This window comes from Triticum aestivum, chromosome 6D (assembly GCF_018294505.1).
Source record: "Triticum aestivum cultivar Chinese Spring chromosome 6D, IWGSC CS RefSeq v2.1, whole genome shotgun sequence".
NCBI classification, from domain to species: domain Eukaryota; kingdom Viridiplantae; phylum Streptophyta; class Magnoliopsida; order Poales; family Poaceae; genus Triticum; species Triticum aestivum.
This window is the reverse complement of record NC_057811.1, coordinates 169,309,176-169,331,111: the sequence shown is the minus strand read 5'-3', so window position 1 is coordinate 169,331,111 and position 21,936 is coordinate 169,309,176. Positions and strand designations below refer to the sequence as shown.

Sequence of the window (21,936 nt, the reverse complement as noted above, 5' to 3'; positions counted from 1 at the left end):
TTCCGCTTTCGGTCTACGAGGGTACGTGGACACACTCTCCCCCTCTCGTTGCTATGCATCTCCTAGATAGATCTTGTGTGAGCGTAGGATTTTTTTGAAATTGCATGCTACGTTTCCCAACAGTGGCATCTGAGCCAGGTCTATGCGTAGATGATATGCACAAGTAGAACACAAAGAGTTGTGGGCGGTGATCGTCATACTGCTGACCACCAATGTCTTATTTTGATTCGGCGGTATTGTTGGATGAAGCGGCCCGGGCCAACCTTACATGACCACATTCATGAGACCGGTTCCACCAACAGACATGCAACTAGTTTTGCATAAAGGTGGCTGCCGGGTGTCTATTTCTCCAACTTTAGTTGAATCGAATTTGACTGCGGCCGGTCCTTGTTGAAGGTTAAAACAACAAACTTGATAAATCACCGTTGTGGTTTTGATGCGTAGGTAAGAACGGTTCTTGCTAGAAGCCCGTAGCAGCCACGTAAAACTTGCAACAACAAAGTAGAGGACGTCTAACTTGTTTTTGTAGGGCATGTTGTGATGTGATATGGTCAAGACATGATGTGATATACTCCCTCCGTCCGGAAATACTTGTCGGAGAAATGGATGTATCTAGACGCATTTTAGTTCTAGATACATCCATTTTTACCCATTTCTTCGACAAGTATTTCCGGACGGAGGGAGTACGTTGTTGTATGAGATGATCATGTTTTGTAAAAGTTATCGGGAACTGGCAGGAGCCTTATGGTTGTCGCTTTATTGTATGAAATGCAAACAGCATGTAATTGCTTTACTTTATCACTATGCATTAGCGATAGTTGTAGATGCAATAGTTGGCGAGACGACCACGACGCTACGATGGAGATCAAAGTGTTAAGCCAGTGACGATGGAGATCATGACGGTGCTTTGGAGATGGAGATCATGACGGTGCTTTGGAGATGGAGATCAAAGGCACAAGATGATGATGGCCATACCATGTCACATATTTTGATTGCATGTGATGTTTATCTTTTATGCATCTTATTTTGCTTAGTACGTCGGTAGCATTATAAGATGATCCCTAAACAAAATTTCAAGGTATAAGTGTTCTCCCTGAGTATGCATCGTTGCGACAGTTCGTCGTGCTGAGACACCACGTGATGATCGGGTGTGATAGGCTCTATGTTCACATACAACGGGTGCAAGACAGTTTTGCACATGCGGAATACTCGGGTTAAACTTGACGAGCCTGGCATGTACAGACATGGCCTCGGAACACTGGAGACCGAAAGGTCGAACGTGAATCATATAGTAGATATGATCAACATAGAGATTTTCACCATTGATGATTACTCCATCTCACGTGATGATCGGACATGGTTAGTTGATTTGGATCACGTATCATTTAGATGACTTGAGGGATGTCAATCTAAGTGGGAGTTCTAAAGTAATATGATTAATTGAACTTAATTTATCATGAACTTAGTCCTGATAGTATTTGCATATCTATGTTATAGATCAATAGCTCGCGATATAGCTCCTATATATTTTTGATATATTCCTAGAGAAAGCTAAGTTGAAAGATGATAGTAGCAATGATGCAGACTGGGTCCGTGATTTGAGGATTATCCTCGTTGCTGCACAGAATAATTATGTCCTTGATGCACCGCTAGGTGACAAACCTGTTGCAGGAGCAGATACAGACGTTATGAACGTTTTGCAAGCTCGATATGATGACTATTTGATAGTTTAGTGCACCATGCTTTACGGCTTAGAACCGGGACTTCAAAAAGGTTTTGAACGCCACGAAGCATATGAGATGTTCCAAGAGTTGAAATTGGTATTTCAGACTCATGCCCATGTCGAGAGGTATGGGACCTCTGACAAGTACTTTGCCTACAAGATGTAGGAGAATAGCTCAGCCAGTGAGCATGTACTCAGAATGTCTGGGTACTACAATCGCTTGAATTAAGTGGGAGTTAATCTTCCAGATAAGATAGTGATTGACAGAGTTCTCTAGTCACTATCACCAAGCTACTAGAACTTCGTGATGAACTATAATATGCAAGGGATGACGAAAACAATTCCCGAGCTCTCCGCGATGTTGAAATCGGCGATGGTAGAAATCAAGAAAGAGCATCAAGTGTTGATGGTTAACAAGACCACTAGTTTTAAGAAAAGGGCAAGGGAAGGAGAGGGAACTTCAAGAAGAATGGCAAGCAAGTTGCCACTCCCGTGAAGAAGCCCAAAGCTAGACCCAAACCTGAAACTGAGTGCTTCTATTGAAAAGGAAATGGTCACTAGAAGCGGAACTGCCCAAAAAACTTGGCGGATAAGAAGGATGGCAAAGTGAACAAAGGTATATTTGATATACATGTTATTGATGTGTACTTTACTAGTGTTCATAGTAACCCCAGGGTATTTGATACCGGTTCAGTTGCTAAGATTAGTAACTCAAAACATGAGTTGCAAAATGAACATAGACAAGTTAAGGGCGAGGTGACGATGTGTGTTGAAAGTGATTCCAAGGTTGAGAAGATCACCATCGCACACTCCCTCTACCTTCGGGATTAGTGTTGGACCTAAATAAATGTTATTTGGTGTTTGCGTTGAGCATGAATATGATTGGATCATATTTATTGCGATACGGTTATTCATTTAAGTCAGAGAATAATTATTGTTCTGTTTACATGAAAAAAAACTTCTATGGTCATACACCCAATGTAAATGGTTTATTGAATCTCGATCATAGTGATACACATATTCATAATATTGATGCCAAAAGATGCAAAGTTGATAATGATAGTGCAAAATATTTGTGGCACTGCCGTTTAGGTCATATTGGTGTAAAGCACATGAAGAAACTCCATGCAGATGGGCTTTTGGAATCACTTGATTATGAATCATTTGATACTTGCGAACCATGCCTCATGGGCAAGATGACTAAAACTCCGTTCTCTGGAACAATGGAGCGAGCTAATGACTATTGGAAATAATACATACCGATGTATGCGGTCCGATGAGTGTTGAGGCTCGCGGCGGGTATCCTTATTTTCTGACCTTCACAAAGGATTTGAGCAAATATGGGTATATCTACTTAATGAAACACAAGTCTGAAACATTTGAAAAGTTCAAAGAATTTCAGAGTGAAGTGGAGAATCATCGTAACAAGAAAATAAAGTTTCTACGATCTGATCGCGGAGGCGAATATTTGAGTTACGAGTTTGGACTTCATTTAAAACAATGTGGAATTGTTTCACAACTCACCCACCCGGAACACCAAAGCGTAATGGTGTGTACGAACGTCGTAACCGTACTTTATTAGATATGGTGTGATCTATGATGTCTTTTACCGATTTACCACTATCGTTTTGGGGTTATGCATTAGAGACAACTGCATTCACGTTAAATAGGGCACCGTCTAAATCCATTGAGACGATAGCTTATGAACTATGGTTTGGCAAGAAACCTAAGCTATCGCTTCTTAAAGTTTGGGGTTGCGATGCTTATGTGAAAAAGCTTCAGCCTGATAAGCTCGAACCCAAATCGGAGAAGTGCTTCTTCATAGGATACCCAAAAAAACTGTTGGGTACACCTTCTATCATAGATCCGAAGGCAAGATCTTTGTTGCTAAGAATGTATCCTTTCTAGAGAAGGAGTTTCTCGAAAGAAGTGAGTGGGAGGAAAGTAGAACTTGATGAGGTAATTGTACCTTCTCTCGAATTGGAAAGTAGATCATCACAGAAAACCGTTCTCGTGATGCCTACACCAATTCGAGAGGAAGCTAATGATAATACTTCAGATCAAGTTACTACCGAACCTCGTAGGTCAACTAGAGCACGTTCTGCACCAGAGTGGTACGATAATCCTATTCTGGAAGTCATGTAACTAGATCATGACGAGCCTACGAACTATGAAGAAGCGATGATGAGCCCAGATTCCGATAAATGGCTTGAGGCCATGAAATCTGAGATAGGATCCATGTATGAGAACAAAGTATGGACTTTGGTTGACTTGCCCAATGATCGGCGAACCATAGAGAATAAATGGATCTTCAAGAAGAAGACTGAGGCTGATGGTAATGTTACTGTCTACAAAGCTCGACTTGTTGCGAAAAGTTTTCGACAAGTTCAAGGTGTTGATTACGATGAGATTTTCTCACTTGTAGTGATGCTTAAGTCTGTCCGAATCATGTTAGCAATTGCCGCATTTTATGAAATCTGGCAAATGGATATCAAAATTGAATTCCTTAATGGATTTCTTAAAGAAGAGTTGTATATGATGCAACCAAAAGGTTTTGTCGATCCTAAAGGTGCTAACAAAGTGTGCAAACTCTAGCGATCCATCTATGGACTGGTGCAAGCATCTCAGAGTTGGAATATACGCTTTGATAAGGTGATCAAAGCATATGGTTTTATACAGACTTGTGGTAAAGCATGTATTTACAAGAAAGTGAGTGGGAACTCTGTAGCATTTCTGATATTATATGTGGATGACATATTGTTGATTGGAAATGATGTAGAATTTCTGGATAGCATAGAAGGATATTTGAAATAAGAATTTTTCAATGAAAGACCTCGGTGAAACTGCTTACATATTGGGCATCAAGATCTATAGAGATAGATCAAGACGCTTGATAAGACTTTCAATGAGTACATACCTTGACAAGATTTTGAAGGAGTTCAAAATGGATCAGTCAAAGAAGGAGTTCTTGCCTATATTGTAAGATGTGAAGTTGAGTAAAGACTCAAAACCCGACCACAGCAGAATATAAAGAGAGAATGAAAGTCATTTCCTATGCCTCAGCCATAGGTTCTATAAAGTATGTCATGTTGTGTACCAAACCTCTTGTGTACCTTGCCATAAATTTGGCAAGGGGGTACAATAGTGATCCAGGAATAGATCACTGGACATCGGTCAAAATTATCCTTAGTTACCTTAAAGAGGACTGAGGAAATGTTTCCCGGTTATGGAGGTGATAAAGAGTTCATCGTAAAGAGTTACGTCGATGCAAGCTTTGACACTGATCTAGATGACTCTAAGTCTCAATCTAGATACGTATTGAACGTAGGAGCAATTAGCTAGAGTAGCTCCATGCAGAGCATTGTAGACATAGAAATTTGCAAAATACATACGGATCTGAATGTGGAAGACCCGTTGACTAAACTTCTCTCACAAGCAAAACATGATTACACCTTAGTACTCTTTGGGTGTTAATCACATAACGATGTGAACTAGATTATTGACTCTAGTAAACCCTTTGGGTGTTGGTCACATGGCGATGTGAACTATGGATGTTAATCACATAAAGATGTGAACTATTGGTGTTAAATCACATGGCGATGTGAACTCGATTATTGACTCTAGTGCAAGTGGGAGACTGAAGGAAATATGCCCTAGAGGCAATAATAAAGTTGTTATTCCATATTTCCTTATATCATGATAAATGTTTATTTTTCATGCGGAATTGTATTAATCGGAAACTTGATACATGTGTGGATACATAGACAAAACACCGTGTCCCTAGTAAGCCTCTACTAGACTAGCTCGTGAATCAAAGATGGTTAAGTTTCCTAACCATAGACTTGTGTTGTCATTTGATGAATGGGATCACATCATTAGGAGAATGATGTGATGGACAAGACCCATCCGTTAGCTTAGCATTATGATCGTTCAGTTTTATTGCTATTGCTTTCTTCATGGCATATACATATTCCTTTGACTATGAGATTATGCAACTCCCGAATACCGGAGGAATACCTTGTGTGCTATCAAACGTCACAACATAACTGGGTGATTATAAAGATGCTCTACAGGTATCTCCGAAGGTGTTTGTTGGGTTAGCATAGATCAAGATTAGGATTTGTCACTCCGAGTATCGGAGAGGTATCTCTGGGCCCTCTCGGTAATACACATCATAAGAAGCCTTGCAAGCAATGTGACTAATGAGTTACTCGTGGGATGATGTATTATAGAACGAGTAAAGAGACTTGCTGGTAACGAGATTGAACTAGGTATGAAGATACCGACGATCGAATCTCGGGCAAGTAACATACCGATGACAAAGGGAATAATGTATGTTGTCATTACGGTACAACAGATAAAGATCTTCGTAGAATATGTGGGAACCAATATGAGCATCCAGGTTCCGTTGTTGGTTATTGACCGGAGAGGTGTCTCAGTCATGTCTACATAGTTCTCGGACCCGTAGGGTCCGCACGCTTAACGTTCGATGACAATTTTGTATTATATGAGTTATGTGATTTGGTGACCGAATGTTGTTCGGAGTCCCGGATGAGTTCACGGACATGACGAGGAGTCTCGAAATGGTCGAGAGGTAAAGATTCATATATAGGACGATAGTATTCGGACACCGGAAGTGTTCTGGAGAGTACCGGGTACATATTGGGTCACCGGAAGGGGTTCCGGGTACCCCCGGCAAAGATATGGGCCTAATGGGCCAAGAGGGGAAACGCAGCAGCCAGCAGGGGCTGTTGCGCCCCCCATATGGGCCGCACCTGAGGGAAAGGGAAAGAGGGGAAGAGAGAAGGAAGGGGAGGGATTCGGCCTCCCCCTTCCTTCCCTCCTCCCTCCTCTTTCCTTCCCCCTCCGGTGGATATGGTGGGGGGGGGGGAGAATTTGACAAGGCCCCCAAGTAGGATTCCTCCTCCTATATATAAGTGGGGAGGGGGCGCCTAGAACACACACCAACAATTGTTAGCCGTGTGCGGCGCCCCCCTCCACAGTTTACGCCTCCGGTTATATCTTCGTAGTGCTAGGTGCAGCCCTGCGCGGATCACTTCACCACCACCGTCACCACGACGTCGTGCTGACAGAAATCATCTTCTTCCTTGACACCTTTGCTGGATCAAGAGGACGAGGGACGTCATCGAGCTGAACGTGTGCAGAACTCGGAGGTGTCATACGTTCGGTGCTTGATCGGTCGGATCTAGAAGTTCGACTACATCAACCGCGTTGTCAAACGCTTCCGCTTTTGGTCTACGAGGGTACGTGAACACACTCTCCCCCTCTCGTTGCTATGCATCTCCTAGATAGATCTTGCGTGAGCGTAGGATTTTTTTTTTGAAATTGCATGCTACGTTTCCCAACACTCATATCATATGTTTGGTTGCATCAATATAATTTCTTCACATATGCCATGTCCCATTGCTTGTCACATGATTGACTTGATTGCCTCACACATGATTAACATTTGCTATTTCCATTGTGTTGAGTGCCGCACTATCTTCACTACAGCCTATGCACGTTATGCTTGATTGTCTGGCACTTGACCCACGTGTTTAGACACTCCACTTCCTTTGGTGTTGTGAATGATTTCTATGCCTACCATAGACCTTTCATTGAGTGCTTGATGCATGTTTGCTATGACTATGAGGTAGATGCTTGTTCGCTTGTCAAACATATTTGCATCTCTACCTAACATTTACATGCTTGTCCCCATGATATCTTTGATTATGCTCAATATATATGCATCAATGCCATGTCACCTTTGTCACACAATATGCTATGCTCGATGATGACACTTGTTGGGTGAATCACCTCTCGAATGCTTGGTTTTGCATTAACGCTAACCACACTTGTTTCTCCAAGTGTTTGTTGTCCTTACTCCTTTTGAAGGAATCACAAGACGGTGCGACATTGGAGAGTGCCCATTTCGAGCTTCAAGATGATGAGTACTTGGTGAACGTCCACTTCTACACGGCGAAACCATCTCTTTCCCATGGTGATTTGGTTTTCGATCCGAGGTCGGATCTTTCCCGGGGGGGCATGATGCGGAGCATCCTACGGACATCACCATGTCAAGAGTCCGTTTGGCAAGTGACACGTGCCACATCTACTTCACATACACAAAGGTGAATCATATCCTTTACACGTGCTCACTTGACCCCCTCCGAAGATGGTATACTACTTGACACTTCTCCCTTGTGCATGGATAGGTATTGTCGGAGCTTCATGGATGTTAAGGAGGAGTGCAAGCGCCAAGGAACAACTGCACCATCCGCGGGGGGAGCATGGAAGCGATGACGGAAGAAGACGGAGACAACTCCCAGGACTCAGACATCCGGCCACGGCCCCGAACATCCGCCCCTAGAGGTGCCTACAGCAGCAGCGCAGCCGACGAGCTACAGGCCCCGGACATCCGGCCCGACGCGAGCCGCCGGACATCCGGCCCCAGCCCGGAAATCCAGCATCCTTCACAGAACGCTACGGAAGCCAGCCCGGACATCCGGCGTCTCATGAGGGCCCGAACATCCGGCCCCCAGCCCGGACATCCGGCGCCTGCCTGCGCGCATGGACAGGGCCCGAGGCCCATGTATCCCCCCTCTCACTTACCCCTTCGTGGACTAGCACTATATATAGACCCACCTCCTCCTCCTAGTTAGGGTCAGCATTGTGATAGCTCATTTAGAGATAGAGCTTTGCTCCTCTATGTGGTTCTTCTCAATCGAGAGACCGCGGCCTCTACGGAGAAGATCCACACTTGGATTCAAGACCCCTCACTGGAAGATCCCTCGCGGATTCAAGGCCTCCTCACGGAGATGAACTAGTTACCTCTTGTATCCCCCCCTTTGTTGGATTTGGATCGTGTATCTCTTTGTGTTCATGGATCTAGCACATGTGTGATCGCTTCTTGTTGATTTGAGTGTTTCCTCTCGTTCCCCTCGTGTTCTTCGTGTTCTTCACGGGACCCCCTCCATTTCGTGAAAGATCGGCCCTAGGGTTCCACCCTACATCAAGGAGGGTGGGGGCTGAGACCGGCAGGGATTAGGGTTGGCCCTCTGGTTGCCGCGCAAGGGCGATGCGGAGGGAGGGGAAGGGGGACCTTTGGTTTGACCTTTCGATGTGAAATATGTACCATGATTAAAGGAAAAGAACAATGGCTGGGGCAGAAACAACTATATCAGCATGGTGGCGATGAAACGAACAAATTCAGTTTACATCAAAGACTATCATCTGCACTAGCTACAGCCCTAGTTTTACTGGTTCAACCGCATATTATCCTACTAATTGTTATACTTTTCATTCATGATGAGATATCTCAACTACTGTTTAGTATCAAGAACATTTCATTGTTACTTCGCACCTATTTCATGGAAGTAGAGGGCAATGTTAGACGAGTGATTTGCAGAGGTTACCTCATGAAAGATGTGTTCCATGACAAATAAGCTTCCAGCAGTCCTCTACTGGAACCGACTACCCCTCAACTTTCTTGAACCTCTTTGGGAAAAGTTCATGTCCCTCAAGCTGAACTTCTTGGTGCATTTGTTCCCATATTGCTTCAAACTGGCTCTGATATTTATCCTGTATCCATGCCTGAATCTCAGGATAAAGAAAATCTGGATCACTACTCCATGCATCTCTTAATGCTCTCCGGCTGTCTTTTAATTTTCCACCAATGTTCATCCTGCTAAGAAGATCTCCAACTCTTCTTTGGCTGGCTGGCCCAAGGACAGCAGATGGTGACAGAGCCAAGAACTTTTGAACCACCCTTAGACATGGCAAGACATCCCCTTTCAGCAAAGCCCATGCAAATACCTGCAACCGCCTGGTGGGGTCTTCGATGGGTAAACTGTGCAGCGGAAGCTGCCAATTATGTCTAGAAAAGACGGGACTAACATAACAGTAGACCTGGTCATTCTGAGGCTTGTAATAGGGTTTTGGATCTTCCAGTGGCGCTGAGAAGGTGCAGAGAGAACTAGCATATTTGAAAAGCCATCCAGGCTTTATACTGGTCACACCATGCATGTACGATCTCTTTGTATTTAGTAGTTCCGAGTAAACTACAAACTTTGGTGAAGTTCGGGCAACAGAAGATGATCGGTGGAGATATATTGTATCATCGAGGATGCAAGATTGATAACGTCCAGCTCGAACCTTTCGATCCTCTTTCGACAATCCAGAAAAAGTGTTAATCTTCTTTGCAACCCTATCGGCCCACCCAGCACATATTCCTTGCCCAAGAAGTTCCTCTTCATTCAGCATTGGTTTTTTGTCGGTTCCACTCCTCCAGGCCTGTTCAACATCCTGAGAACCTCCATAATTCCAAGCAAATTCATCACAAAATTTGCTATGGTGAAATATTAATCGAAGAAGATGCTTTCTCAATTTTGACATCTCTTCCATTGTTTTGAGGTGAAGTGAGTACTCTCTGCAGAATTCCACTGGGTTCCTTGAACACTCAAATGACCGCAAAGCATGAGAAATGGTTAAAGCATCACTACTAGGGATGGAAAAATCTCTGCGTGCCTCTCGAACCATGGCCTTGAGTTTCTTCTGTCTCTTTCTTTCATTTTGATCCTTATGTTCTGGATCCGGGCCATCCTGGTTTGATTCTCTACTAGTGTCTCCCTGAATGAGAAAAGGATTTGCATAACTCAAAGCTGATGCAGCAGCAGTTGCATATCCCAGTATGAAGTTAGATCTGGCATAGCCTTGCTGGCTCTTCAAAATTTTAATTATTGTCAGAAGAAGACGCGAATGTCGTGGGCTCATGGGGTATTGCGCCATAGCCTTTCCCATTGATGTAAGTTTTTCTTTGCTGTCAAGTGCTTCTAATGTCTTCAAGCAACGCTTGGCTTCAACCAAACTTTCATTGTTAGGAGGCGTAGGGAAAGGAAAGTTTTCAACCTGCAATTATCATATTTGCACCAAAATTAGAACAAAAGGCAACACATCATAAAAGATGATTAAAAAAGGTAAATAACTTTTAAGCGCATTACCTTATCAATTTTCATAAACTTGAGCATAAGCACAAGGCCATCAACTGGCATTTTCTTGATCTCTGGCTCAGAGAACTCAGGAAATAAATCATCTTTACCATATGCTGCACCTGAGTAGAGACGGTAACAGTGCCCAGGCCCAGTTCTTCCAGCTCTCCCAGCACGTTGGGATGCTGAAGCCTTGCTTATCCACTGGACTTCATAACTTGCCATCCCCGTAGCATGATCATAGTTCTTAACCTTTTCTTTTCCAGTATCAACCACATATGTTATACCAGGAATTGTTAAAGAGGTTTCTGCAACATTAGTTGCCACAACAACTAATCTTTCCCCTTCAGGAATATCGCGAAACACTCTGAGCTGCTGCGAAGCTGGTTGCATTGCATAAAGTGGTAAAACATGAAGCCTACCGTGTGAAACAGATGTAGGTTCTGTATGTTTACTGAAAGAAGGATTAGAAGGGTTTGACTTTTCCGCAATTGTCACATTGCTGAATTCCTCAGCAGCTTCCGATTCTCCTGATATACCTGATATAGCTTTAAAGGATGCCTTCAGTACAGATGAACTCTCAGCATGTTTCAAAAATGATAACACTGGTCCATCTTCTGTGGTTTCATGTGCAGCGGAATCCTCATCATCACTGTCAGTGTCAGTCTCACTCTCTATTTCAGCATCAGAAGAATCGACATTTAGTCCATCATCCATTTCATCTTCACCATATGAGGAAAACATGTCCTCTTGGTGCTCAGCTTCAGTTCTATCAATATCATATGCTTCAAAAATTTCCTTCTCATCTATTTCTTGTCTTGAACCACACTCATCTCCAACCCTTTCAGGCTTCTTACCAATTTGTCGTTTGGATGCTCTTTGCAGTTTCTTACATAAATAATCAACTTCTCATTGTCCAGTAACAAATACAAGGATTCCACCTGGTGGTAGACTCTTGTGGATTGACAGAACCTTTTTATAAGCATGTGCTAAATAATCATCATGTGTCCTCTTCGTGAAGTGAATTGTTACTGGAAATTGCCGTGCAGGTACCTCTACAGTTGGTGGAATCACATCAAACAATCTTCTGTTTGAAATAAATTCCTTTAACTGCAAGGTAGCACTCATCAGCACAACTTTCAGCTGACTAATCATATCTTCTGGCTTAACGTTCTTTGCAGAGCGTATTTTTTTTTGTTGATCTGCATATGTATCCTTTGACATGCACAGAAGTTAGCCATGCCTGCACGTTTTGGCTTTCATCAAAAGGAAAATGAGGTAAGCTCTTGAGATTCTCACCTTGCGAAGCTTTATAATTCTACAAAGCATCCCAATAAGTATATCTGTGTTCAAACTCCTTTCATGTGCCTCATCCAAGATGATCACGGAATAGTGCTTCAACAAAATGTCACTCTGTAAAAGATCAGTAAGTCGTGTGATAAGGAGTTTCAATCTTGTTATGTAAGACACAGCTTCAAATATATATTTTTGAACGGGAGCTTCAATAAAAAAACACATGCATTTCGGAAGAACAAATCACTTGATGCATAGATAAAATCTTTTTTTCTTTCAAGAAAACGCAAAAGAGCTTGCGTTTCATTGTACTAAAAAGAAGGGGGGTTAATAGTTACAATCCTCCTGGGAGGCGGTTACAGTTCGGGGTGAAGATAGTCTAATGGACGTCCCAGGTTTGCGGGATGATGGCTCTAAGCCCTAACGCGCCAGCGGCAGCCCAAAGGGTGGCCTCCTCCTTGATCTTTGTGAGCAAGTCAGCAACGAGGGGGCAGCCATGATTGAAGACGCAGTCGTTGCGGTGCTTCCAAAGCATCCAGGGGACTAGCAGGACCGCAGAAGCGAGGCCTTTGCGCATGGGCTTGGGCACGAGCTGTCTTGTGGATTGCCACCAGTCGTTGAGGGACGGCACTTGAGCAGGCGGGGGGCCTGGTACCTGGAGCCAACTGAGCACCTCATGCCAGATCTGTCGGGTGAAGGTACAGCCAAGGAGGAGGTGGTTCATGGTTTCGGGCGCCTGGTCGCAAAGGGGGCAACGCTCGAGGTGTGGCAAGCCGCGGCGGGCGAGGCGGTCGGCGGTCCAGCAGCGATCCAGGTGAGCAAGCCAGTGGAAGAACCTGACACGCGGCGGCGCCCAGCACTTCCAGGTGAGCTTCCACGCGTCGCAGGCGATGGAACCGTGGAAAGTGGCGAGATAGGCAGATTTGGCCGAGTAGATGCCGTTCGTGCTCCACTTCCAGGTTAGGCGGTCCGGCTCCGCGGAGAGAGTAGTGTGCTCGATCTTGTGCCATAGCTGTAGGTACTGCCCAATCTCCTGGAGCCCCACGACGCCTCGGATATCTTCCGCCCATCGGTTGGCGAGGAGGCCGCCCACCACGGTTTGGAGCTTACGGCGGCGCTTGGGGACGCACGCGTAGAGGTGAGGCGCGATCTCGCGAACGGAGCGCCCATCAATCCATCGGTCCTCCCAGATACGGCCTGCGCGCCGTTCCCAACTGACATGGTGGTGGAAGCGAAGAAGAACGCGCGATCGTCGTCGCTGAACTGCAGGTCCAGCCCGGCCCAGGCCCTGCCTTGGTCTGTGCGGCTGAACCACAGCCACCGCGTGCGGAGAGCGAGGCCCGTGCGCGCTAAATCGCGGACGCCCAGCCCGCCGAGAGCGATCGGCCTAGCTGTGACGCCCCCGTTTTGACCGTACACTAATCATGCACGCAAATGTGTACGATCAAGATCAGGGACTCACGGGAAGATATCACAACACAACTCTAATGCATAAATAAGTCATACAAGCATCATAATACAAGCCAGGGGCCTCGAGGGCTCGAATACAAGTGCTCGATCATAGACGAATCAGCGGAAGCAACAATATCTGAGTACAGACATAAGCTAAACAAGTTTGCCTTAAGAAGGCTAGCACAAAAGTAACAACGATCGAAAAGGCAAGGCCTCCTGCCTGGGACCTCCTAACTACTCCTCGAAGCCGAACTCCATGTAGAATCATCCTCGGGATCTCTAGCTCCTGGACTCCAGCATCTGGTTGCGACAATCAGGTATAGAAAGGGGAAAAAGGGGAGAAAAGCAACCGTGAGTACTCATCCAAAGTACTCGCAAGCAAGGAGCTACACTACATATGCAATGGGTATAGGTGTAAAGGGCCATATCAGTGGACTGAACTGCAGAATGCCAGAATAAGAGGGGGATAGCTAATCCAGTCGAAGACTACGCTTCTGGCCATCTCCATCTTGCAGCATGTAGAAGAGAGTAGATTGAAGTCCTCCAAGTAGCATCGTATAGCATAATCCTACCCGGCGATCCCCTCCTCGTCGCCCTGTTAGAGAGCGATCACCGGGTTGTATCTGGCACTGGGAAGGGTGTATTTTATTCAGTATCCGGTTCTAGTTGTCATAAGGTCAAGGTACAACTCCGGGTCGTCCTTTTACCGAGGGACACGGCTATTCGAATAGATAAACTTCCCTGCAGGGGTGCACCACATAACCCAACACGCTCGATCCCATTTGGCCGGACACACTTTCCTGGGTCATGCCCGGCCTCGTAAGATCAACACGTCGCAGCCCCACCTAAGCACAACAGAGAGGTCAGCACGCCGGTCTAACCCTATGCGCGCAGGGGTCTGGGCCCATCGCCCTATGCACACCTGCACGTTGCGTACGCGGCCGGAACCAGACCTAGCCTAGTGGCGTTCCAGTCCAATCCGGCGCGCGCCACTCAGTCGCTGACGTCACGAAGGCTTCGGCTGATACCACGACGCCGGGATACCCATAACTACTCCCGCGTAGATGGTTAGTGCGTATAGACCAAATGGCCAGACTCAGATCAAATACCAAGAACTCGTTAAGCGTGTTATGTATCCGCGAACGCCGACCAGGGCCAGGCCCACCTCTCTCCTAGGTGGTCTCAACCTGCCCTGTCGCTCCGCCATAAAGTAACAGTCGGGGGCCGTCAGGAACCCAGGCCCACCTCTACCGGGGTGGAGCCACCTGTCCTTTCAGCCCCCTCATCAGAATCACTTGCGGGTACTCCTCGAGCCGACCCGACTTTAGTCACCACATGTGTCATGTATAAATGTATATAGTATATACCCGTGATCACCTCCCAAAGTGATCACGGCCCAGTAGTATAGCATGGCAGACGGACAAGAGTGTAGGGCCACTGATGGAACACTAGCATCCTATACTAAGCAGTAGGATAGCAGGTAAGGGTAACAACTGTAGCAACAATGACAGGCTATGCATCAGGATAGGATTAACGGAAAGCAGTAACATGCTACACTACTCTAATGCAAGCAGTATAGAGAAGAATAGGCGATATCTGGTGATCAAGGGGGGGCTTGCCTGGTTGCTCTGGCAAGTAGGGGTCGTCAAATCCGTAGTCGAACTGGGGGTCGCCGGTAGTCTCGGGGTCTACCGGAAAGAATTAACGGAGGGGGAACACAATAAATAACAGAGCAATCAGAACAACACAAAGCGTAACATGACAATACGCGGTGCTAGGTGTGCCCTAACGCGGTAGTAGGTGATATCGGCAAAGGGGGGAAACATCCGGGAAAGTTTTCCCGAAGTTTGCATTTTTCGGACAGATGAAACGGAGGGGGAAAGTTGCAAGTTTGCTATGCTAGGGACGTCTGGCGGACGAACGGACTGCGTATTCGGATTCGTCTCGTCGTTCTGAGCAACTTTCATGTAGAAAGTATTTCCATCTGAGCTACGGTTTAAAAGATATGATTTTCTAAAGATTTACTAATTTCTGGAATTTAATTAATCATTTAACTTAATTCGAAATTGGATTTATGACATCAGCATGATGTCATGCTGACATCAGCAGTCAACAGGGGTTGACTAAGTCAAACTGACATGTGGGTCCAATGGGACCCACCTGTCATTCTCTGTTTAGGTTAATTAGGGTTTATCTAATTAATTACTGTTTAATTAAATTAACTAATTAATTAGATTAATTTAAACAGGGTTAATTAACTTAATTAATTACTTTTATTTTTATTTTTTATTTTCTTTATTTATTTATTTATTTATTTTAATTAAGTTATTATTATTATTATTTTTTTTTTAATTCTTTTTTTCTCTTTTTTATTAAACGTTCTGGGGCGTGGGCCCCTATGTCATAGGCCCATGTGGCCAACAGGGTTAACGGGCGCGGGGTGTGGGCGTGGGCGCCCGTGCACCCGAACGGGGCAACAGGGGGCGCCGGCGGTGGCCGTAGCCCGGCACGGCGGGGCGAGGCCGTGGCCTCGGCGGGGCTCGTGGGCCGGTGCGGTAGAGCGGTGCGGGGCGGCGGTGAGCGCTGCCGCGCGTCGGGCTGCGACGTCAGCAGCGGGCGATGCCGTGGAAAACAGCAGCGGCAGTGCAGTAGCGGGGCGCACGCGGGGAAGGGCGCGTACGGCGAGTGGGCGGCAGCCCGGCGAAGTGCACAGGGGCGCGGCGACGCATGACGGTGGATGTGCGGGACGGCGGGGAAAGGGAAGCAGGGGGAATGGGGTTCTCACCCCCGTTGCAGGGGAGTTTGGCGGCGAGGCGCGATGGCGCCGACGGGGAGGAGGACGAGGCGGACGGCGGTGAGGTTCGGGGTCGGCCGGCGATGGAGAGGCGGGGCGGGGCAGTCCAGCGACCGACGAGGTGGGGCGTCGGGGTGGCGCCGGGGACGAGCGCCGGCGCCAGGGGCGCGGGGCGGTACCGGGCGGCGTCAGGCTCGGCGAGGCGGCGCCGACCGTCGGCGATGACGACGGGATCGGGAGCGGCGCGTCCAGATCGGGGAGAGGGGGGAAGAGAGCGAGGGGAGAGTGGGTGGTTGGGCTAGGGTTTCGGGGGGTGGGGGATATGGGGAGTGCGGGGGGGCCTCCTGGTGGCCTGGGTGGCCAGTTGGGCCGAATGGCCCAGGGGGAGGGGGGCTTTGTCTTTCCCTTTTTTTGTTTCTTTTTGTTTTCTTTTCTTTATCTATTTTCTTTTCTATTTTATTCTTTTAATTTCTGTTTTATAAAATATAAATACAACTCCTAAATTAATGTTATAATTTATTCTACTGCCCCAAAAAGTTTGACACCTGATTAAACTAGTTTGCATTATTATTATTTTTAAAAGGCATTTAATTAATTGTCATAGCTGCTGTTTTAATTACTTTAGAGCCTTTAAACATTTTATCAAAGCTTGGTCTCTCCACCATAATTGCTTACGATTTATTTGAAACAACCCGAACATTTTAGTTTTAATTTTTGAAAACTTTTGTTGTTTGCCATATTTTGAATTTGAATTTTGATCCGGTTTTGAACTAACGCGAGATTATCAACACTAACAGAGGTGACGTGGCATCATTAGCGTAGGGTTACTGTAGCATAATTATCCGGGCGTCACACTAGCGACGCGCTGCCAGTTGACGTGGCAATTGCCGCCGTTAGCCTTCGCACGCCCGGCCCAGAGAAAGCCTCGTTGGATCTTCTCAAGCGCCTTCAGGGTCTTCTTTGGGGGGGCAAGCACGAGCAGCTGATGGATGGGGATCGCCGCCAGGATCGCCTTGACAAACGCGAGGTGGCCCGCCTTGTTCATGAGGTGCGCCTTCCAGCAAGGTAGCATGCCAGCGGCCTTGTCTACGACGGGCTGAAGCTGGGCAGCAGTGGGTCGCCACAGCGTGAGCGGGATGCCCAAATAGGTGATCGGCATTTCAACCATGGGACAGCCCAGCAGGTTGAGGGCCGGCGCGGCGTCCTCCGCGTCGCCACGGATCAGGGTGGCGGAGCTCTTCGAGAAGTTGACGTTGAGGCCAGAGGCGCGCCCAAAGAGCTGTAGGATGCTCCTGACGGCGGATGTGTCACCCAACGTGGGGTGACAGAACAGGACCACATCGTCCGCGTAAAGCGAGACAGATGGGATCGGGCGCCGGGGGTGGAGCTGCTGCAGGATGCGCAGCTCAGTGGCGCGGCGCAGCAGGCGGCCCAGCGTGTCCACAGCGAGGACGAAGAGCTGGGGCGACATGGGGTCGCCTTGTCGTAGTCCTTGGCGGTGCCAAATGGGTGGGCCTGGCTCGCCGTTCATGATCACCTTGGTGCTGGCCGACGAGAGCAAGATCGCGAGCCAGCCCAGGAATCTGGTGCCAAACCCGTAGCAGCGTAGGACGTCGAAGAGGAATGGCCAGCTGATCGAGTCGAAGGCGCGAGTTAGGTCCAGCTTGAGCAGAACGCGTGGCGCGCCAAGTTGATGTAGCAGGCGCGCAAACTGCCGCACGAGGACGAAGTTGTCATGCAGGCTTCTTCCCGGGATGAACGCGTTTTGGCTGGTGCTGACGAGATCGTTAAGCTTGGGCGCTAGCCGGAGCGAGAGGACCTTGGCAAAGATCTTGGCGACGAGGTGGATGAGGCTTATGGGCCTGTAGTCGCCGAGGCCCCTAGCATCCGCGCGCTTCGGGAGCAGCGTGAGGAGCGCCTGGTTGAGGCAGCTGAATCCGCGCCCTCGCAACTCGTAGAGTTGCTGGAAGACAGCAATGAAATCCTGCCGAACAGCGGGCCAACATGCGCGGAGGAACTCGGCGGTGTAGCCGTCGGGGCCGGGGGCCTTGCGCGCGGGCAGGAGCTTAATGGCGTTCCATATCTCCTCGGCGTCGAAGGGAGCCTCGAGGTCGTCCAGGTTGACAGGCGAGATCAGCGCCTCAAGCTCTAGAGCGCACTCACGGGGTGGCGCAGAGCCCAGGAGGCCATCGAAGTGCGCATACGCCGCAGCGGCCATGTCGCAGGGGTCCGTGACCACCTGCTCGTCGACCACAAGGCTGTGGATCCTGTTCTTCTGCCGCCGATACGTGCACTGCCGGTGAAAGAAGGACTTGTTGGCGTCCCCGTCCTTGAGCGAGGCGAGGCGGGAGCGCTGCCGGGCAATAGTTCGCTCGAGCGAGGCGAGGCCGAGGTAGGATGCCTTGATTTGCCGGCGCAACCAGTCCTCATGAGGAGACAAGGCTCTGTAGTCTTGCGCGGTGTCGAACTTGAGGAGGAGCTCCCGGGAGATCGCAAGCTTTAGGCGCACATTACCCACCGCTTTGGCACTCCAACTTGTGAGCCCGCGCGCAATTGCTTGCATGCGCAGCATGAGGCGGCGGAAGGGGTCGGCATCGCTCACAGAATGCCAAGCGGCCTGCACGGTGTCATGAAACCCATCCATGCGCGTCCAGAAGTCCTTGAAGCGGAAGCGGCGATGCGCCGGCGGCATCGGCGAGCAATCGAGCAGCAAGGGGCTGTGGTCGGAGACGACCGAGGCGAGGCACCGGAGGTGGCATTCACCATGCAACTCCTCCCAGTCGGTGGTGCAAAGGACACGGTCGAGGTGGACCAGTGTCGGGGGCGACTGCTCATTGGACCACATGTAGCGGCGACCGTTGAGGTAAACCTCCTTGAGCGCCAAGTCGTTGATGGTGCGCCGGAAGCGGCCTATCATGCGTCGGTTGACGTTCCGGTTGTTCTTATCTTCGTCGCGATATATGAGGTTGAAATCCCCACAAATCATCCAAGGCCCTACGCAGTCCATGCGTGTGTTGCAGAGCTCCTGCAGGAAGGCGATCTTGGCCTCGTCCGGCTGCGGTCCGTAGACCACGGTGATCCACCACGAAGTGCGAGCGACGGAGGGGGTGGAAACGCGGGCGGTCAAGGTATTGGCGGTGAATAGGGGGTCAGAGATGACGATCTCCCTACTCTTCCAGGCCAACAGGATGCCGCCACGGGTTCCTTGCGCGAGCAGGTACACGTAGTCATCAAACTCCGAGCCGAGGGCTTCGAGGACAGTCGACGAGCAGATCAAAGCCATCTTAGTTTCTTGCAAACAGACGAGGGATGCATTGGCAGTTACAACAAGCGACCGGACAGCAGTACGACGTGCACGCGCGTTGAGGCCGCGCACGTTCCATATCAACACTCTAGGGTTGTGCTCCATGGGGATGAGGTCGACGAGGGGGGTGGAGGCGAAGCTAGGCCTCGATCGGGCTGCCCGCGATCACCGTGGTGATAGGCGCGACGGCAGGATCCGCGGGGAGCTCGCGATCCACCAGAGCGGCGATGGCCGATAAGACAGACAGGGGGATGGGCGCGGCAAAGAGGTCGTCGTACGCCTTCATCTCCGCGGCTGTGATCTTCTGGTTGACCCCAACGACCCCAAGGGTGCGCAAGATGTGGACTTGGGCACGTCGCTCAGCCGTGGGAGGGGCGACGGACTTGCGGGCTGCGGTCGCGGCCGAGCGCCCGCGGCGTGGGGAGAAGTTGGGGGGCATCTCCTCGGTCGCTTGCCAGGGATCGGAAGAGCTGCGTCGATCTGTTTGGTGGCCGCCGCGAGGAAGTCGCCAAGGGTCCACGTCGTAGGAGCGGCCGCGCGGGGACGGGACCGGCGCATCGTGATGGGAGGCGAGGCGAAGCGCGTGGCCGGGCTGGGGGTGGCGGGGCACGCCGCGTGGGCGGCGCCATCCATGAGCGCACCATGCATAGATAAAATCTGTAAATTATACAATTACAGGTAGACAACTGACTGTGTATAATGATACAATTATGGAAGACGGCTAACCGAGAGACAGAATAAACCACTAAAGGCAAGTTTAAACCTCATTGTAATTATTTATAAATTTGAGTCATCTGCTGTTATGGCCGTAAAAGTGTCAGATATACCATTTTGTTGCATTTCTGGTCATGGTTCATGTTTTTTAGAACGAGTTATCAGTATATTACAACAAGAAACTTTTAACTCAAAGCTGAACGATTGAACAAAATAGACTGATAGGAGTAACCAGGAAAAGCAAACATATACAAAACCTGGATCTCTCGCAGCAAAATGCCATCTGTCATAAACTTGATGGAGCATTTACTTCCAACTTCTTTATCATGCCTAACTTGAAAACCGACCTCCTTTCCTAGCTTAAGTCCTAACTCATATGACACCCTCTTGGATGTGGCAAGAACAGCAACACGTCGTGGTTGGGTGATACCAATCATCCCTTTTCTACCAGCTCGATTGCTTGTGCCAAAGCCGGCTTCATATAAGAACTACAGAACACAGATAGCATAAAGAGCAATGAAAAAGTTGGCAGCTACTTAACAAGCAGATTGGATCAGAACTCCTAGTTTAAACCAATGTTTAAGAGAAACCATGTGTGGGCACACTCACCTGAGGGACCTGAGTAGTTTTACCACAACCTGTTTCTCCGCATAGAATTACCACAGTATTTTCGTAGATAGCTTCCATTATTTCCTGCTCCATCATTATTATTGGGAGATCCCTCCTCGCCTTCTCAACCTCCTGTGGTCTTGACACAGGCACCACAATTGGAGGATTGAAGCATTCTTGTAAAGCAGCTTCACTTTGTTGTAGCTCCTTATCCTAACAAAAGGATAATGATTGAATTAACTCAGAACGTGACACCAGCTTCTAATTCCCGGCCACTTACAAAATAGGCAAATCTAGAATGCCTTTAGATCAGTTAGATAGCTAATGAGTTGAAAATAGTTGAGATGCCGAAGATAGTTGAGATGTGGACCAATTACCTGCAAATCTATCTCTGCGGCAGAGCAATTTTGCACGGATGACTGAATCGTCTGATGTGCGAAAATGTCAGCATCATCATTAGTCTCCTCAGTTTTTTGTTCCAGAATGATCTGGCGTACCGAAATGCCAGATTGGGTCGGACCACGTCCCTCTCCTTCTCTCCACCGCCGATGAACGTCCTCCCACCCCGCCTCGCTTCAGGTTCGAGCTCTTCTGGCTCAACCAAGCGGGCTTCAGGGAGGCGGTCGTGGCCAAGTGGACCTCTGCGCGCTCCTCTCCCCACCGATCCATGTCGGCGGTGGACTCCTGGCAGTTCTGTGCCAAGCTCGGCCGCCAATTCATGAAAGGGTGGGGAGCTAACCTTGGCAGGGACCTCCGCGAACGGAAAAAAGTCCTCCTTTCAGCCATCCAGGCCTTGGATTACCGCGCGGACACCTCCGGGATATCCCCGGATGAGTGGATGCTGCGATATGATCTCGAGGATCAGCTCGCTACCATCTACACGGATGAAGAAGCTTATTGGAGGCTCCGCGGTACCCAGCGTTGGGTGCTACGGGGCGATGCTAATACGGCATATTTCCAGGCGATCGCGAATGGGCGGCGACGTCGGAACTCCATCCACTGTTTGTGGGATGGTGATTCCCAGCTCGTCCGCCCCTCGGACATCCGGACACATGTAGAT

At 48.4% G+C, this 21,936-nt stretch overlaps 2 protein-coding genes across 2 annotated transcripts; both read right to left on the bottom strand.

Annotated features, from left to right (window-relative positions):
• Positions 1-9,196: 9,196 nt before the first annotated feature.
• Positions 9,197-12,108, bottom strand: LOC123142551 (ATP-dependent RNA helicase DEAH13-like). The gene is made up of 3 exons (XM_044561418.1): positions 12,010-12,108; positions 10,723-11,925; positions 9,197-10,630 (listed from the first exon to the last, which is right to left on the bottom strand). The coding sequence occupies exons 2-3, from the start codon at positions 11,452-11,454 to the stop codon at positions 9,197-9,199; spliced, it is 2,166 nt and encodes a 721-aa protein (XP_044417353.1). The 5' UTR covers positions 11,455-11,925; positions 12,010-12,108.
• An 8,258-nt stretch (positions 12,109-20,366) lies between these two features.
• Positions 20,367-21,450, bottom strand: LOC123144341 (ATP-dependent RNA helicase DEAH13-like). The gene is made up of 3 exons (XM_044563443.1): positions 21,254-21,450; positions 20,877-21,089; positions 20,367-20,755 (listed from the first exon to the last, which is right to left on the bottom strand). Exons 2-3 carry the CDS (start codon positions 20,970-20,972, stop codon positions 20,453-20,455), a joined length of 399 nt encoding a protein of 132 aa, XP_044419378.1. The 5' UTR covers positions 20,973-21,089; positions 21,254-21,450; the 3' UTR covers positions 20,367-20,452.
• Positions 21,451-21,936: the final 486 nt, after the last annotated feature.

Excerpts from the sequence above, each read along its gene's own strand:
- LOC123142551 (XM_044561418.1), bottom strand. The coding sequence starts at position 11,454 with ATGTTTTCCTCATATGGTGAAGATGAAATGGATGATGGACTAAATGTC. Across the intron at positions 10,631-10,722 it reads AGTTTATGAAAATTGATAAG|GTTGAAAACTTTCCTTTCCC; the intron begins GTAATGCGCTTA and ends TGATAATTGCAG.
- LOC123144341 (XM_044563443.1), bottom strand. The coding sequence starts at position 20,972 with ATGATGGAGCAGGAAATAATGGAAGCTATCTACGAAAATACTGTGGTA. Across the intron at positions 20,756-20,876 it reads AAACTACTCAGGTCCCTCAG|TTCTTATATGAAGCCGGCTT; the intron begins GTGAGTGTGCCC and ends TGTGTTCTGTAG.